General features: G+C 36.8%; 1 protein-coding gene and 1 long non-coding RNA gene across 2 annotated transcripts in view; both read left to right on the top strand.

The window, feature by feature from the left end:
• LOC136824902 (uncharacterized) overlaps nucleotides 1-17,851 on the top strand; it is a 366,918-nt gene that overhangs the window by 259,968 nt on the left and 89,099 nt on the right. The window lies entirely within an intron of this gene.
• On the top strand, nucleotides 13,573-14,649 carry LOC136824928 (uncharacterized). Its single transcript, XM_067080917.1, has 2 exons — nucleotides 13,573-13,954; nucleotides 14,147-14,649. The coding sequence occupies exons 1-2, from the start codon at nucleotides 13,573-13,575 to the stop codon at nucleotides 14,647-14,649; spliced, it is 885 nt and encodes a 294-aa protein (XP_066937018.1).

Raw genomic sequence — 17,851 nt, 5'->3', positions numbered from 1 at the left:
GCAGCATTTTGGACAAAAAAGTTTGTCTAACCAAGAACGACACTATATTTTTAGTTGATTTTGTGAACAGTAATGAAAGTGATTAAGAAGAAATAGAATTTTAGGCCATTTTTCGACGTTTTCGTTGTGCCATTTTCCTGAGAGTGGATTTAATTTCGAGAATGAGCCTGAAATCAGCTAAAAGTGGTCTTGAAACGGTAATTATCTAAAAAAATAGAAGATATAGGGTGGGTTTTCATTCTAAATACAATTTCAAAAATTTCCTGTCGATTTAATTTTGCTAGTCAGCAATCTTCTTATAAGTATTTTCCTGGTAATAATTTTTAATTATTATTCTGATAATTATCGAAATAAAAATTGAAAGTATCATAATTTTTCTATCCCCAACGTACTAAAAATCAAAATAAGTGGAAAGAAATTAAATAAAAATTATTCATAAGTTCACTAAACTAATTACACTTCTTTCCCTGTGTGCTTAAAAAAGAGTGTATTTTAAGTGGCTAGCCATGAAAAATATTCAATACTTTTAGATAGTATTTATTGATATCTTCTCCCCCCAGAAGCCTATCAAACAGAACGGTATAACAGTTAACATTAAATGTATTTTATTAGTTACACGGTCTTCTCGAGGTGGGATACGGGATATACTCAATCTATAATTGTAGCAGCACATTGTCACTCGTCGTGAAAATAACCTCGTAATCTTTTTTTGTTATAGACAATGAATAATAACTAATGATGAAAAATAATAAATGATTGGATCGCTGATGTTACTGATCAAGTCGGAGAATTTGAATGGTGGAGATTGTTAACATTGCTACTGACAGCTACTCTTAGGTGCCAAATAAACGGGGGGTTCGAATAAATGGGGGGGGGGGGTTGGAAAAAATTTTCAAATTAAATAAACGGGGGGGACCTAATTACCGGGGGGTTGGAAAATGGACCTTTAAAAACCCAAAAAAGGGTCAAAATTTAGGCTTTTTAGAGTAAAACAAGGAATTTTCCTTTTTGTAGCTGGGAATTTTTTCAAAAATTAATAAACGGGGGGGGGGGTCCTAATAAGGTCCGGGGGTGGAAAAAATAGAAAAATTAACAAGCGGGGGGGGGGGCGTTTATTTGGCACCTAAGAGTACTGAACATCTTAGAGAGACCCATTGGTGGACAATCAATTATTGAATAAGTGAGTCTATTGGGCCTTTCCAGAAAAAAAGATTGAGCAGGGAGATGGAGGATAACAGGAAATCAACCCATGTCCAGAGGTAAATTTACGATGTCCGGGGGTCAAGTTACCTTTTCGTCCAGGGGTAGTACTACTTTCCGGGTGGTTGAAAGAGCTTTTATCCTCCTTCCCCTGCACATTCCTTTTCGGGATGGGATTTAGGCAAGTTTATTTTATTGAAATATGGTAATTTTGCAAATGGAAACTTTGATAAATCGGGTGTTTCTGGGTGGTTGTTGTCTTTAATATTTTCTTAGACAAGGTTGATGGGCTCATGCTTTTTTCCTTCTTTTTTCCCGTCGTTCAAGGGTTTTTTTTGTTATTAAAGGTTAATTTTATTTTCATAACCAGGTAGATCTATCAAAGTATAGGTTGTCTTCTATGAATGTTGACTAGACTACAGTTGGAAGCAAAGTTTTTATGAGAATAATCTAAATGGTGTGATACAAATAGGTCGATAGGTTATAGAAACCATTTTCTGTTTTGTTTACTTGATTTTTTCGTGCATATTACATGGAATCAAAGCAAATAAAACGCTAAAAATCAAAAAACTAAGTCGAGACCCTTGTATTAGATTTGACACGGCAAGAAACGGCAGACAGGCCTTACAATTTGTAGCATGTAATATTTATGTAATCCAGATCTATTTTCATTATCGAATGCTGATATGGAAAATATGAAATGTAATCCAAATGTAACCGCAGCAAAACGAACACATAGAGTTGAATTTGCGTTAAAAAGAAAGGATCTTAGCCCTACAGTAATTTTTGTTAAGAGTGACCTCTCATCTGAGTCAAAATTCTTTCAAATGCTAAAAAATGTGTCAAGGGAGTGATTTACAGTCTACTTAGAGTGACATTCGTGCCTTGTCTTACACGTTTTTTATAAGAACAATTTCATAAGAATACCAGGCTAAAATTTGGCCAAAACCTAAGAACAAATTAAGAAGAATCTGAACCTCAGATTTCAGAAATTACTGAGAAGTACATGTTTCCATTTTAATTAATATTGACATTTAAGGCTGAGCAACTCAGCCAGAATCGTATGACTTACTGGTTTTTCCTATAAAAAGCGTATATATCTGAAGATATATCTGAATATATCATATGTTTTTTATTGCATAAATTATTCCGAGATTACGAGTATAAAGCGAGATAGAACGGCAAGCTGGGGAGTTCATGTCATGACGGATCAAGCAACAGGGCGGAGAAGCTGCGAAAACGTGGAAGACACAAGAATCAGATAAGTGTTTTTTATTTTCTTTCTTCTCTTTTAGAACCTAAACAAAATGTCAGATTCCTCACCAGAACATAATTCAAATACAAATGAGCAACTAAGAAATATAGTCAACAACATGCAGAAACAAATAGATGCTTTGACATCACAAACTTCCTCGAGAAGACCAACCCCTCAGCAGGGCATAGATACCTCCTCTCAGAGGGACTATTATGAAGATGAGGATGATATGGAATTTAATGAACTTGACTTTGATGAAGAGTTAGAACTTTATGCTTCTCAAAATGAGGATTTTGAAGAGCCTTCTAATAGCCCACAAAATGAAATAGAGGGAAATACTAGCACTAAATCTAAGGACGACACCTCTTCTGCGGTCCCCACCAGTGATCCCACTCCATCTACAAGCATACAAGATGAAGATATTTTCTCTGACATAAGGATCGTCTCAATAGAAGAAGACAAAGGGGAAAAAATAAAAGATGACTTTGCTAGAATAATTCTTGACAGCTACAATTCCAAGAAAGATAAGGAGAATATCAAAAAGGCAGAGCTACCCTCTACCTGAGAACTGCAACATACCAGTGCCTAAACTAAACATTGAGTTATGGCAATTACTCAACAGTTTTCAACGAAAAAGTGATGTATCCATGGCTATGATCCAAAGAAATCTAATTTCTGCCCTCTCTGGGGTAATAAAAAATATTAAAAATATTTTCAATGAAGACGCAAACAATGCGCGATCCAACGATTCACGATGCACGATGCACGATCCAAGCATGATTTATGTCGATTTATGTTAATTATTCTAATTATGCTCGAATAAGTTTTCATATTTAAAATAACTTATATCTTCTGTGTAGAAAAAACAAAAATTGATAGCGAGAGAAAGAAAATGTTCGTCGCATGCCTCGCTCGTTTTTAAAATGAAAGAAAAAGCCTTGACGTCATAGAAAAGTTTTGGCGCGAAAAATTTATCAAAGCACAAACTCATTTTTGTACGTTTATTATTTTTTTAAGAACAGTGAATAAGGTAAAAAAGGAATCATTGGCTACATTACTTTTGGCATGTTCTTATAAAAGCCTTTCACCAACTGAATGGCAACTGGTGCTTTTATTTATTTGATCTTTTTCTTTGTTTGATGATCAAGTTAATTCATTTGATCTTTCTAAAAAACGTCTTCCCTACTTTACCACAACATTGTAAATTTTTATTTATAGCCCTGTCTCAATAGAGATATTCAATTCAAAAAAGTTTATGTTTTGATTTGATTTGATTTGATTGTTGAGGTTAAAATATATACACGCATACTTTACATTAATTTTCCAGGAATACAAAAGAAGGAATTAAAATATGTGATTACTAAAACCTGTAAATGCATAATTAGAATAATTAACATAATATATGCATGGATCGTGCATCGTGAATCATTGGATCGCGCATCGTAAATTACACAAACCGGACTTGGTATCCACAGGAGACAACAACAAACTAACTGAAAAACTTTTTGGGGAAAACCTGAGCCAAAATATTAAAAATTTGAAATTAAGAAACAAACTGAAAAACAATAACAAAACATCAAGCTATAAACAGAAAAGCCAGTTCTCAAAGCGAAACAGTGAATACAATCCTTACAACAAAAACATTCGTCCAAATTCTTTTTTAGGCCGAGGCCGGGGGAGGATGTCCTCCTCCACAAACACCTACACAACAAGCAACATGCTGAATGGACCTACCTGATGATGAAAGTTAGTTAGCAATGCAAAAAGAAAAATGAAAAAAATCAGTCAGAAAATATAGCATTTAGCGAAAATACACAACACAATAAATTCATCATTGATTGTTGATGGGGGGAGAGAGAAGGGTTGCAGGGAAAAAATAAATAGGAAGTTCTGGTCGCAAAAATCAGTTTTATTGACAATTGAATCATGCTTGATGGTGAGCATTGTTATCAATAATGTTTTTGTGTGAAAAACATAGAAATACAAGGAAAAAATCCAATGAAAATCTGCAAAAACGACGATTTCCGGCAACCGGGAAATTTTTTTCTCAAAAATCAACTCGGCCATCTTTTGAGCATTGCGAATACGCATCTTTCTGCAAAAAATCAGAAAAAACTAAGAATGAAAATTCGAGAAAAGTCAAAAAACCGGTTTTTCCGGCATATTTCCGGCATTTTCGGCCGGAAAAAAATGTTTTTCGAAAATCGGGCTCCGTCACAATTTAGGTATTGACATTTTGCATCAATGTGCAAAATTTCATGCAAAAATATAAAGTACAGCTCAAGAAATTCAAGAAATACCGTTTTTCCGGCGAAAATCGGCTGTTCCGGCGATTTTTAGAAAGTTCCGGCTTCAAAAATCAATTTTATTGAAAATTGGAACATGCTTGATGGTGGGCATTGCTATTAATAATGTTTTTGAATGAAAAAACAACCAATTATATGGAAAAGTTCAATGGAAATCTAGAAAAACGGCGATTTCCGGCATATTTCAGGCATTTTCCGCCGGAAAAATTTTTTTCTTAAAAATCGGACTCGGCCATGTTTTGAGCATTGTTATTACGCATCTTTGAGCAAAAAATCAGAAAAAACTAATGATGAAATCTCGAGAAAATGCCAAAAAACCAGTTTTTCCGGCATATTTCCGCCATTTTCGGCCGGAAATGAATTTTTTCGAAAATTGGGCTCCGTCGCAATTTAGGTATTGACATTTTGCATCAGTGTGCAAAATTTCATGAAAAAATATAAAGTACAGCTCAAGAAATTCAAGAAATACCGTTTTCCGGCGAAAATCGGCTGTTCCGGCGATTTTTAGAAAGTTCCGGCTTCAAAAATCAATTTTATTGAAAATTGAAACATGCTTTATGGTGGGCATTGCTATTAATAATCTTTTTGAATGAAAAAACAACCAATTATATGGAAAAGTCCAATGAAAATCCAGAAAAACGGCGATTTCCGGCATATTTTCGGCATTTTCGGCCGGAAAAAATTTTTTCTCAAAAATCGGACTAGGCCATGTTTTGGGCATTGTTAATACGCATCTTTGAGCAAAAAATCTGAAAAAACTAATGATGAAATCTCGAGAAAATGCCGAAAAACCCGTTTTTCCGGCATATTTCCGCCATTTTCGGCCGGAAAAATTTTTTTTTTGAAAATCGGGCTCCGTCACATTTTGGGCATTGCCATTTTGCATCATTGTGCAAAAAATTAGAAAAAACTAATGAGCCGATCTCGAGAAAAGCTGGCAACAGACGAACGAACGGACGAACGAACGGACAAGGGTTAATTTAAAGGACTACCTTAGGTAGGTCCAAAAAGAAACTAGAGCTAAAAACAAGTGCAACCAAGACCTCAGATGTCAAGAAATCAACCTCAGAAGTCGAGAAATCAACCTCAGAAGTCGAAAAATCAACCTCAGATGTTAACAATAAAGACTCATCAGAAGTTAAAGACTTACAACAAAAGGTAAAAGAATTTATTAAAGCATCTCAGATAAATGTCCAACAATTTAAAGGGGGAGGACTAAAAAACTACTTTTCAGAATGGGAAAATATGACTAAGGATCAAAATATTCTGTCTATTATAAGAGGAGACAAATTAAAGTTCACAACTCCTGACTTGCCAGTAAAACACTTTGCGAACAACAGCTTCTTAGATAATATTCGACATGAAATTGAAAAACTGCTAAAGAAAAAAGTTCTAGTAAAAACAAACCATGAGAAAATAGAATTTATTGTTGAAAATATGACGTTTTACTTACTTATCTGTATGTCTTAACTTTTTCTGCTAATTGCTTTGTTTATTAGTTTAAAGCTGATGTCATTTCCATTAGGGGTTTTACATCGGCTGCCCTTTTAATTGTCACTAATTATTTTACTGTAGTGAAGTGTGTAATTTTTCTTTAGGCTTTTTATTATGAAGAAAGTACTCTATGAGTGAAGTCACTCGGTGTGTCTGATTTTTAACAGGTTATGGGCCCAGACACAATACTAGAGTACTGGCATATTTTTGTAATCTGGTTTAACAAACATGGCGTCTGAAGATTTTTAATTTAAGGTTGAAAAATTGACCGCTGAGAACTACCATTCATGGAAGTTTAATATGAAAATGTACCTAATCGGAAAAGACTTGTGGGATATAGTCAACGGTACAGAAACTTTGAATGAAGATGCGACTGAGGCTGACAAACGAAAATTTAAAAAACGAGAAAACCAAGCTCTGGCTGTGATTTGTCTCGGGATTGCAACGAACCGCCACAGCTGCATGGGAAAATCTTGAGAAACATTTTCAGCAAAAGACTCTGTCGAAAAAGATTTATTACCGCCGGAAATTATACTCCGCACGGATGGAGAAAGGACAAGACATGACCGAACACATTAACCAAATCAGAACGTTAGGGGAGCATTTGGAAGCCATCGACGATGCAATTGCCGAGAAAGATCTTGTTATCCTTTTGATCAGCAGTTTACCGGACGACTGCAATTATTTAATTACCGCTTTAGAGACAATCGCGGATAATAACTTGACATGGGATTACGTTCGCGACCGTTTAATCCACGAAAGCGAGAAGAAGTCGGAGAAAAGCCCAACATCACCTGAAGCTCTGATCTCAAAGCTAGACAAAAAGACTTTGAAATGTCACTATTGCAAAAGACTGGACACTTTGCGCGAGAATGTTACAAGAAGAAAAATGATCTTAAAAGGAAAGAAGGTCAAGCCAAACTCGCAAAAGATGAAGCCGTATCTGATGTACAAGCAAATTCCGAACTCGCTTTAAAATCATCGAATCGAATCGAAGACGAAAATTGGTGGATAGACTCTGGCGCTACCCAACATATGACGCCCCAAAAAGAAAGTATCGAAAATTATGTTGCTTTTAAAGAACCTATAACAGTGAGACTTGCTGATGAGAGCATTTTATACTCTTATGGAAAAGGCGATGTACATTTGACAGTTAAGGATACGACTGAGAAAGTTAAAATTGTTTTAAAAGATGTTCTTTTTGTACCGAAAATCCAAAACAAGCTTTTTTCCCTACCGGCTGTTACCGAAAAAGGAAAACGTTATAGCGTCGGAAAGAAACACGGTAAACTTTATAAACTGAACACGATAAATTCTGATCAGACTTGCTATATTGGAAACGCAATGGACGAAATCGATTTATGGCACCAACGATATGGTCATCTCGGCTACGACAACTTAAAATTACTGAACAAGAAGGAAATGGTCAACGGCCTTGATTTCGACTTGAAGGAGACAGTCAATGGAAACTGTGAAGGTTGCGCGATGGGGAAGCAACATCGACAACCGTTCCCGAAGAAATCGACGAACACCACAAAGGGATTACTTGAATTGATTCACAGTGATGTTTGTGGTCCAATGGATGTACCTTCAGTGGGAGGTTCCAGGTATTTCGTTACGTTTATCGACGATTACTCCAGATATACGACCGTTTATATGATGAAGCATAAATCAGAAGTGTTGGCTAAATTTACCGAATTTGTAAATCTTGTCGAGAATCGAACGGGACTGAAAGTTAAACGGCTGAACGTAGAGAACCAAACTATCCAACGTTTACGTTCTGATAATGGTGGTGAATATACGTCGACCGAATTCACAAGTTTTTGCACCGACCGTGGAATCTCGCGTGAACCGACTATACCGTATTCTCCTCAACAGAACGGAGTTGCCGAACGTATGAATCGAACTCTTTTAGAAACTGCACGTTCGATGTTGCATCACGCTCAGAAACCGATTAAATTTTGGGCTGAGGCTATTTCGACTGCTTGCTACGTCCGGAATCGTAGTCCAACAGCATTTTTGAAGGAGACCACACCTTATGAAATATGGCACCGAAAGAAACCGGATGTGAGTAATATGAAAGTTTTCGGATGTAAGTCCTACGTACACGTTCCAGATACCAAACGCAAAGGAAAGTTCGACAAGAAATCGATTTCATGTATATTTGTCGGTTACCCATCAAACGAAAATGGATTCAAGTTTTACGACCCACAAACCAGAAAAATGTTCCGAAGCCGAGACGTAACCTTTGTGGAAAAGGATTTCGATATCGAAAAGTTTGACGGTACTAATTCAAACTTTGAATTCTTTCCTGAATCGACCGAACCAGACGAACCTGAAGACAACCCGGAAAATCGCCCAAATGCTAGACCTGTACGCACAAGGAGACCGCCTGAGAGACTAAACGTCCTGACTGGTGAATGGTGGAATCTGATGGATGCGGCATCGATCGCCATAGTTGACGAAGAGGAACCAACCACCATTGAGGAGGCATTGTCCAGCCCGAATGCTGAACTTTGGAAGGACGCTATCCAAAATGAGTACGATTCATTGATCGAAAACGAAACTTGGAAATTGGTTGAAATGCCACCTGACAAAAACCTAGTAGGAAGTAAGTGGGTTTTCAAACATAAGAGAGGAGCTGATGGCAAAATTCAAAGATGCAAAGCTCGTCTTGTAGCACAAGGATATTCGCAAAAATCCGGAATAGACTACAACGACGTATTCGCACCTGTCGCAAAATACAATTCAATTCGCTCCGTACTTGCAATTACAAACGAACTCGACTTAGAACTGCATCAAATGGACGTCAAGACAGCGTTCTTAAATGGAGATCTTGAGGAAGACATCTTCCTTCATGAAACAACCTGAAGGATTCATTAACAGGGACAATCCGAATATGGCATGCAAGTTGCAAAAAAGCATTTACGGTTTAAAACAATCTGCCCTATGCTGGAACGAAAAGATGGACGAATTCCTTAAAGAATCAGGATTCACTAGAAACGACGCTGACCCTTGTATCTACCACAAACAAATCACCGAAGGAGACAAATCCTTTACCCTTATCGTTGCTGTATACGTCGATGATCTACTTATCGCCTGCAACAACATCCAGATTCTTCGAGAACAGAAACAGAAACTCGGGGAACGTTTCGAAATGGAGGACAAAGGTGAGGTACATTTCATCCTTGGCATGCAAGTCAAGAGAGACCGTAAAAATCGCAGATTGACTATTGATCAAAATGCATTTCTTTCATCTGTGCTTAATCGTTTTAATATGAATGAATGCAAACCAGTCGCCACACCTCTGGAACCAAGTATGAAGTTCGAAAAGTTGGCCAACGATGAGGAGATTGTAAAGTTAAAGGATTACCAATCAGCGATCGGATGTTTGACCTATGCATCAATCGGTACCCGCCCAGACATATCTGCAGCAGTGGGAGTTTTGAGCCAACATATGTCAAAACCTGGCAAACAACATTGGATTGGCGTAAAGAGAGTTCTGCGTTATTTGAAAGGAACACTTGATTATGGCTTGATCTACGAAGGATCTGAGTCAGGAGATATTCTGCTTCACGGTTTTGCAGATGCTGATTGGGCTGGAGATATTGATACACGAAAATCCACCTCTGGTTACGTATTCAAAGTCGGAAATTCTACAGTATCGTGGAAATCCAAGCGTCAATCGATCGTTGCACTCTCGACAACAGAAGCTGAATATGTAGCCTTGTCCCAAGCAACTTTATTCAAAGGTATGGATTTCGAGCAAACTGATCCAACAAAAATGTTTGAAGACAATCAAGGAGCTATTGAGTTGGCAAAGAACCCAACTCACCACTCTCGAACCAAACACATTGACATTAAGTTTCATCACGTGCGCGATGCTGTCGCAAAGAAAGTAATTGACTTGGAGTATTGCCCTACTGATGAAATGATTGCTGACCTTTTAACAAAAGGATCCCAAGACCTCAATTTGAAAAACTTAGAGAGGGACTTAATGTTAAAAAGGTTTAATGACTTTAACGACTTTAATGACTAACGGATTTGAAATTTATTTAGATTTTATTTTGTATACGTAAAACGTCAAGTGGGAGTATTGAAAATATGACGTTTTACTTACTTATCTGTATGTCTTAACTTTTTCTGCTAATTGCTTTGTTTATTAGTTTAAAGCTGATGTCATTTCCATTAGGGGTCTTACATCGGCTGCCCTTTTAATTGTCACTAATTATTTTACTGTAGTGAAGTGTGTAATTTTTCTTTAGGCTTTTTATTATGAAGATAGTACTCTATGAGTTAAGTCACTCGGTGTGTCTGATTTTTAACATTTATATCCCCTATATTTGTAAAACCTAAAGATGGTGGGGGTACAAGGATGATTCTGAACCTTAAAAGTTTAAATCAAAATATTGAGTTTCAACACTAAAATGCAAACTATTAAAGATGCTTTACTTATGATATCAAAAGGGGACTACTTGACTTCAATAGACCTCAAAGATGCATATTACAGTGTTCCCATACACAGGGATTATCAATGTTTTCTAAAATTTTCATTTCAAGGAACCATCTATAAATTCACATGTTATCCCAATGGCCTTGGACCTTGTCCAAGAAAATTCACCAAACTCACTGCAGTCCCTATGAGCAAACTGAGGACACTGGGAATATCATTGTGGCTTTATAGATGACTTCCTACTTACCAAAAATAAATTTATAGATTGTATTACTTAAATGAGGCCCCCCCAGCGGACCCAAATTTCACGCATTCACGCAAAAATTTTTCGCAATCCACACATTCACGCAAGTTTTTCTCGAAATTCACGCAAACTCATTTTTTTGGGAAATCGGGGAAATTTTCGGAAAAAATCAGGGAAAATGTCAAAAATAGAGGTCTTGCACATTTCGCTAAGTTACGTAATTTCCGCCATTATGGAGTAAAACGTTCGATTTGCATAAAAAAGTATGACAAGGCTGTACTCGAGATATTATTCGGCCGGATCTGGTCATGCACTTGAGTTGAGAAAAACTTAACTCAGTAATGATTTTTCCTGTAGACCTGACTATAAAACACCGTGTTTGGTAGCGTCATAAGAAACCCCCAAATAGAAAGCGTTACGTAATTTTTCAACTGTAATCACATGCCATCACGCAAAATATTTGATTCTTCTGACTTGTCACGATCGTTTGGAAAAGGTGAAGCTTCTGCAGTTAACGTATCGCGATATTAAGTGAAAAGATATGCGCCGCAGGCGAATTTTTGTACAAAAAATAGCTTAAACATTATCAAAAATAGGTCAAACAAACTCGAGTATGACACCATAATGCTTAGCTCAGGGGTAAGGAGGCGCAACCATGCTTTACGCAGAGAGGAAATTTTTGCATTTCTGTCACTCGCGTTTGGCTAAAAATGCTCTCTTTAACACCATTGAAAAATAATGTTGTCTAAATTCGTTAGAGGCAAGGTACGTTCGATTGATATCTTGTATAATGAGGTAAAAGAATGAACATTTGTTGCGAGCGAAGCGATCAAAAAAATTAAAAAAGAAAGGTTTTAATCAGGGCTCGCGAATTAATTTCCTAACGTGGAGGGGCCGCAAACATAGTGACTAAGGAGGCACAACCATGTTTTGCGCCGACAGGAGAAAATTTCTATTTTAACTCTCTGATGTGCTTAAATACGACTCCATTTCAGACTAATTTTGCCAAGAAATCAGGTTATCGAAAGTCTACATCATGGGTAAAAATTTCTTTGGAATAAGTTTCTTTATATTTGCAAAAACGTGGTGAAGTCATAGCCGCCTCCTACCCCCAGTGACTCTGGCCCTGGCTGGCCCTGGCCCTGGATCACTCATCATGCATAACCATGGTTTTATCTTAAACAAACACTTTCAAGGGGGCAAATTAGAGTTATTTAAGATTCGAGGGCCAATGCATGTTTGGCCCCGGCAAAAAAAATTGGAAATTTAAGGTGTCTTGATTGCTAGAAAGCGCATCTAAATCATGAATCGTTTTATAAAATAGAGAATTTGAATGTTTTTTTGTGCACCTTCACCTGGCATCCCTTGAATTCGAGATAGGTGCGCACCTTGGGGTTTTCTACAAACTGTGAAAAGGAAAAATTCACGCGTTCACGGAAAAAACAGGGCAGATTCACGCATTCACGCAATAGAAATATGGATTTTCACGTTCACGCAAGTTTTTTCAATTCACGCATTCACGCAATTTTTTTCTGATTTTCACGCATTCACGCAACCAAAAAAGCCCATTCACGCAAACCGCTGGGGGGCCCCTTAAGTCAGCACAAATGTTTACTAAAATAGGGTTTGTAATACACTCAGAGAAGTCTCAGCTCACTCCATCTCAGAGGATTACTTATCTAGGTTTTGTAATAGACTCAACCAAAATGACTACAACTCTTACTGAAAAAAGAACCAATGCTTTAAAAAGACACCTCAATATTCTACATAGCCTGTCAGAACCTACTATTCGATATGTAGCAAAAGTCATTGGACATATAATTTCAACTCTGCCAGCATCAAAGTATGGTGCTCTACATTATAGAAACCTTGAAAAAGAAAAGATTAAAGCTTTAAAACAAAACTGTGGTAATTTTGATGCAAAAATGACACTATCAGACCTTAGCAAACAAGATTTGAAATGGTGGATCCAAAACATCAACAAAATTGAAAACTGGATCGAACCACCTCCCATTCAGAAAAAACTCTTCACTGACTCCTCAGATTTTGCATGGGGTATAATTTTTGAAAAACACAAAGTTGGAGGTTCCTGGCATTATGAAGAACTAGGACTACATATAAATGATTGCTATTCTCTTTGCTCTCAAAACATTCTCTGAAAATTTAAAAGACAAGCACATATGTATCTATTGTGACAATACAACTGCCATAGGCATCATAAATAAAATCGGGAGCTGCAAAAACAACACCTGCAACAAAATATGACAAGAAATATGGTCTATTTCAAAACAAACAATATCTGGGTCACATGCACCTATATACCAGGTAAGGAAAATATAGAAGCTGATGAAGAATCCAGAAAAGACTATAGTGACAGCAACTGGATGATAAATGACAAAATTTTTGCAGATATTTGCAAAAAATTAAACTACCCTCCTAAAACTGACTGTTTTGCAAACAGAATAAACAACAAAACAGATAATTATATCTCATACAGGCCAGACCCAAATGCCCAACATATAAATGCATTTACTATTAACTGGTCAACCTTGAAAAACCCCTATTTCTTTCCTCCCTTCAGTTTGGTAGGGAAAGTACAATAGAAGCTCAAAACCGACCAATGCCAAGGATTGATAGTGACACCAGATTGGCTAACACAAACTTGGTACACGACACTGACTTCAATGACGGTCTCAGAAACCATAACAATAACACCTGGACAACAAGTTCTTGTTCTTCCAGAAGACCCTCATCGGCTACATCCTCTCTGGAGGAAATTGAAACTCAGAGCTTGCATAGTCTCAGGACTGAATACTTAAAACAAGGTATGTCTAATACTACTACAAATATTATAATGAACAGTTGGAGGGAATCAACCCAAAAACAATATGAACCTGCTCTTAAAAAATGGCTTAAGTTTTGTGGGAACTCTATAGATCCATTTAATCCAAAGATAAACGAAGGACTTGAATTTCTTTCTCAATTATACAAAGATGGGGCAAGTTTCCATGTTATTAGCAATGCTAGAAGTGCACTCTCTATTTTTGTAAAACCCTTCGAAAATGTTACATTTTGAAGACTACCTATAGTAAAACGATACATAAAAGGTGTATTCGAAAGCCGACCAACCTTCCCAAAATCATGTATCACATGGGATGTAAATATTCTTTTTAACTATTTCAGATCCCTTCAAGATGTTGAAAATCTTAACCTAAAACTGTCATCCTTAAAGCTAGCGAGCCTCATCGCTATTGCATCAGGAGGACAAAGAGTTCAAACTCTTCAATCTTTGGACATTAAAAACATCAACTTCTTAGCAGATAAAGTTATTATTCCCATAACATCAAAAATCAAACAGACTAGACCATCAAAACACATAGAACCCTTAGAGGTAAAAGGTTTCGCCCGAGAACCAAAACTCTGTCCAATCCTCCATTTAAAACACTATATAGCAAGAGTTGAGAAACTTAGAAATTCAGACAACCTTTTTGTTAGCTACATCAGACCACACAAAATGGTTTCTAAAGATAATATATCTAGATGGTGCAAACAAATGATTGCCAACGCAGGCATTGACACTAATTTATATACTGCTCATTCCCACACTACATCCAAGTGCAAAACCAGTAACATGTCGTTGACTGAAATACTGAAGAAAGCGGGTTGGTCTAACGCAAGAACATTCGCCAAGCACTAAAACAAAATAATCGTCGATGACGTTAACCTCATGGAAGTCTTTTTAACACATTAATACAAAATATTATTTAACAACACCTCAGATTGTGTTTTATATTTGTAACTTTATTAGAAACTTTATTACACCTTAGATTGTGTTATAAATATACGTGTTTAATGAGCTGAACAAAGCTCTAAAGCTTATAATCAACCTCTCACTACTTCCCTTCTAACATTTAAGGAGACTAATCATGCTGGCATTTTGTGAAATCTCGCTTTATACTCGTAATCTCGGAATAATTTATGCAATAAAATTATCCTAAAACAAACGATACTTACCTGTAAGTTGAAGTTTGTTGGCAGTTTTATTAATAAATTATTCCAGATGGATGAGTATAAAGTGCCCACCACAGGATGAAACCCTCCCATTTATCCTCATCCTTCATCAGGCCAGCATGATTATTTACAGCTATGAACCCTGACCAGCTTGCCGTTCTATATCACTTTATACTCATCCATCTGGAATAATTTATTAACAAAACTCCCAACAAACTTCAACTTACAGGTAAGTATCGTTTTTTTTAGGATAAATTTTACTAATGAACACGTTTAGCAACATAACTGTTCGAATACTTTGAGTAGAGTAGTATTTTTAACCTATGAACCTTAATAACTACTTGTGGTATAAAAGGGGAATTTCCCAGAAAAGGGAATTTCCTTAGATTCATTTAACTCTCCAGGGATAAGAAAACGACAAACTGATATTTCAAAATGAGTAATCAAATCAAAATAACTCCGGAAAAGTCTTTTTGATGATGATAAAACAATAGAGAGACCGTAAGATAAGAATGCTACCGTTAAGCGGAACTAAAATACTGAAAAACACGCGCAAAATTATGAGATGTTTGCCCAACTTCCTTATGCGTGAAGCTATGCATGCCATCCTCAGAAGCTTCATGCTTCCTCCGGTGGCAATTATATAGTTCATCAATCATCTGACCGTTGGCTGCATACCATAAAAGTGAGTTCAAACATTTTTTATGTCAGAAGTATGTAGTTTTCAGGTATAACATGGTCAGATTTATTCACAGTCACTTGTCTTGTTACAATTTAGGTAATTATATATAGGCAAAATTGAAGTTAGTATTTTGTGAAAGTTGACAAAATGTCCTGAATTTCCAAGACCAAGAGATTGTATCTTTCAATCTAAACCAACAGAATGTAAACGAAACATCAGATCCAGAAAGGAATAATAGGAAAAGTTCATCATCGACCATTCCTTATGACAATCGTACAAAAATCATGATCCAATTCAACTCATGAAAGCATAAAAACCAAAGAAAAATAGCAAAAGAGCAACAGTTGTTGTCTATTTTTTGCCGCCATCTTTGTTTTGACGGTTAGAAAACAGTATGGTTCGATCAACAATACGCTTCCGAACCGGGCGACGTTTCCCGATCGGCAAGGAGAATAGCACCGTACGCATATTTCCCCCGACGTGTCTTGAAGAAATGACGTCTTCCGTCTTGGACAAAGCACATCCTACTGTTTTTCTCACCGGAGCTCGATTTAAAAAGAGAACGTCATGTAAAAATTCACGAAAATGACTTTTTCTAAACCTTGGAAAAGGAAAATGCCCGTTACAAATATTTCCTTCTCAAAGAAAATATTTAAAAATCATTTACACGATCCTTTTGTAAATTTTAATCGATTTTCCCCTCGTTACGTCCTTTGTCTTAAGAGGTAACCCAAACCTTCCTCTTGTAATAATGGCAATAGCGAGGAGAAGATCGATTATGTTTATAAAAGAATTCGTAAAAGTGATTATGAGCCATTGTTTCGTTTATGCTTTGAATTATTATCGACAGAGGGAGTGTTAATCGATTCTCTCCTACAGATGTACACCCACCCTTGAGGTTCCTTCATTGTACATCGCAATGCGATATTAATTAACGAAATCAAATCAGGAATCGTCTTGCACAGAAAAATCCCTAGACATCAAGAAATAAATAAAGATTCCCAAAATAACGACTTTATATATGATAGAAATGTTAAGGCTTGGTGACACGAGAAGTTGGCGTTGGCGCGATGCAATATGCTCCATCCCACCAACCTGAAACGTTTTCTCGTGTCTGCAACCCATTTTTATTTTTACCAATAAAATTGAAATTTCACTTTTGTCCCTGGGACACGCTTGGGTATTTCTCTCACTTTTTGTCCCATGAAACAAAAAAACAAAACATGGGACACGCACTTTTTTCTTGTGTTGGTGGGATAGAGCATGTTGCATTGCACCAACGCGAGAAAAGCTTCTCGTGATGTAATATAGATTTCTTTGGTATGGAAGAGTATAAAAGCATCTACATTAACGTATTTCATAAAACCCAATGAACAACGGGAAGAAAAACAAGCAAAAAATATACAAAAAGAGGAAAAAGGTCGAACGAAAACTTTTTGCCTTTTTTCGAGTATTACATTTTCAAATAATGGATTCTGAAAGAAGAAGGATAGGGAGATGATTTTAGTTGAGTAACGTTTTGATGGAAAAATTATTCACTGGGTTATGTTAAACTAAGAAAATTTTGAGTGTGGTATGTGTCAATCTTTTATCATTCAAAATGGGACCATTCTTTAACTACAGAGGCCCGCAAGCGGTTTTCGTGATCGTGATTGAAGACAAAAACTTGCGTGTTACCGCTTAGGGGCCTCCTAGACACTGAACTTAATATCCCTAGACCAAGTTACTCAATGCCAGCCAAGCAAAATATTATGATCGAAGTTTTTTTTGAAGTTGGTACCCGCAGAGCGCTAGATCTTATTTCGCTTGTACACTAGTGATGTAGCGCCGTTTGTCGGTAGGCAAAGTGTCAAACACTACAATGGCTGCGGGTACCAATTCCAAAAAAACTTCGATCGAAGATGGTGGATATAGCTTAGTACAGGGATATATAAAGGTCATTGCCGCTACAGCATTCCAGTGGGCTGACTGATTTATCCAGTGGGTCGGAAAATCTTTCACTAGGATGGCCGTATGGATGGATCCCACTGGGTCACAGAGGCAGGGGTGTTTTCACTGGTTCGCTGATAGTTGTTACATTATGTTCAAGATGCCGCCAATACCCTTGAGATGACGTTGAAAAAAAACTGAAATTAGGTTTTTGTCTTATCTCTTTTTACTTTGGGAGATAAGTCCGAAAGGAATTAATTGAAGTATGGTAGTTCTG

This window comes from Clytia hemisphaerica, unplaced genomic scaffold, assembly GCF_902728285.1.
Source record: "Clytia hemisphaerica strain Z4C2 unplaced genomic scaffold, Clytia hemisphaerica genome assembly, whole genome shotgun sequence".
Taxonomy (NCBI): domain Eukaryota; kingdom Metazoa; phylum Cnidaria; class Hydrozoa; order Leptothecata; family Clytiidae; genus Clytia; species Clytia hemisphaerica.
The sequence above is the reverse complement of the archived record's forward strand: the minus strand, read 5'-3'. Positions and strand labels throughout refer to the sequence as shown.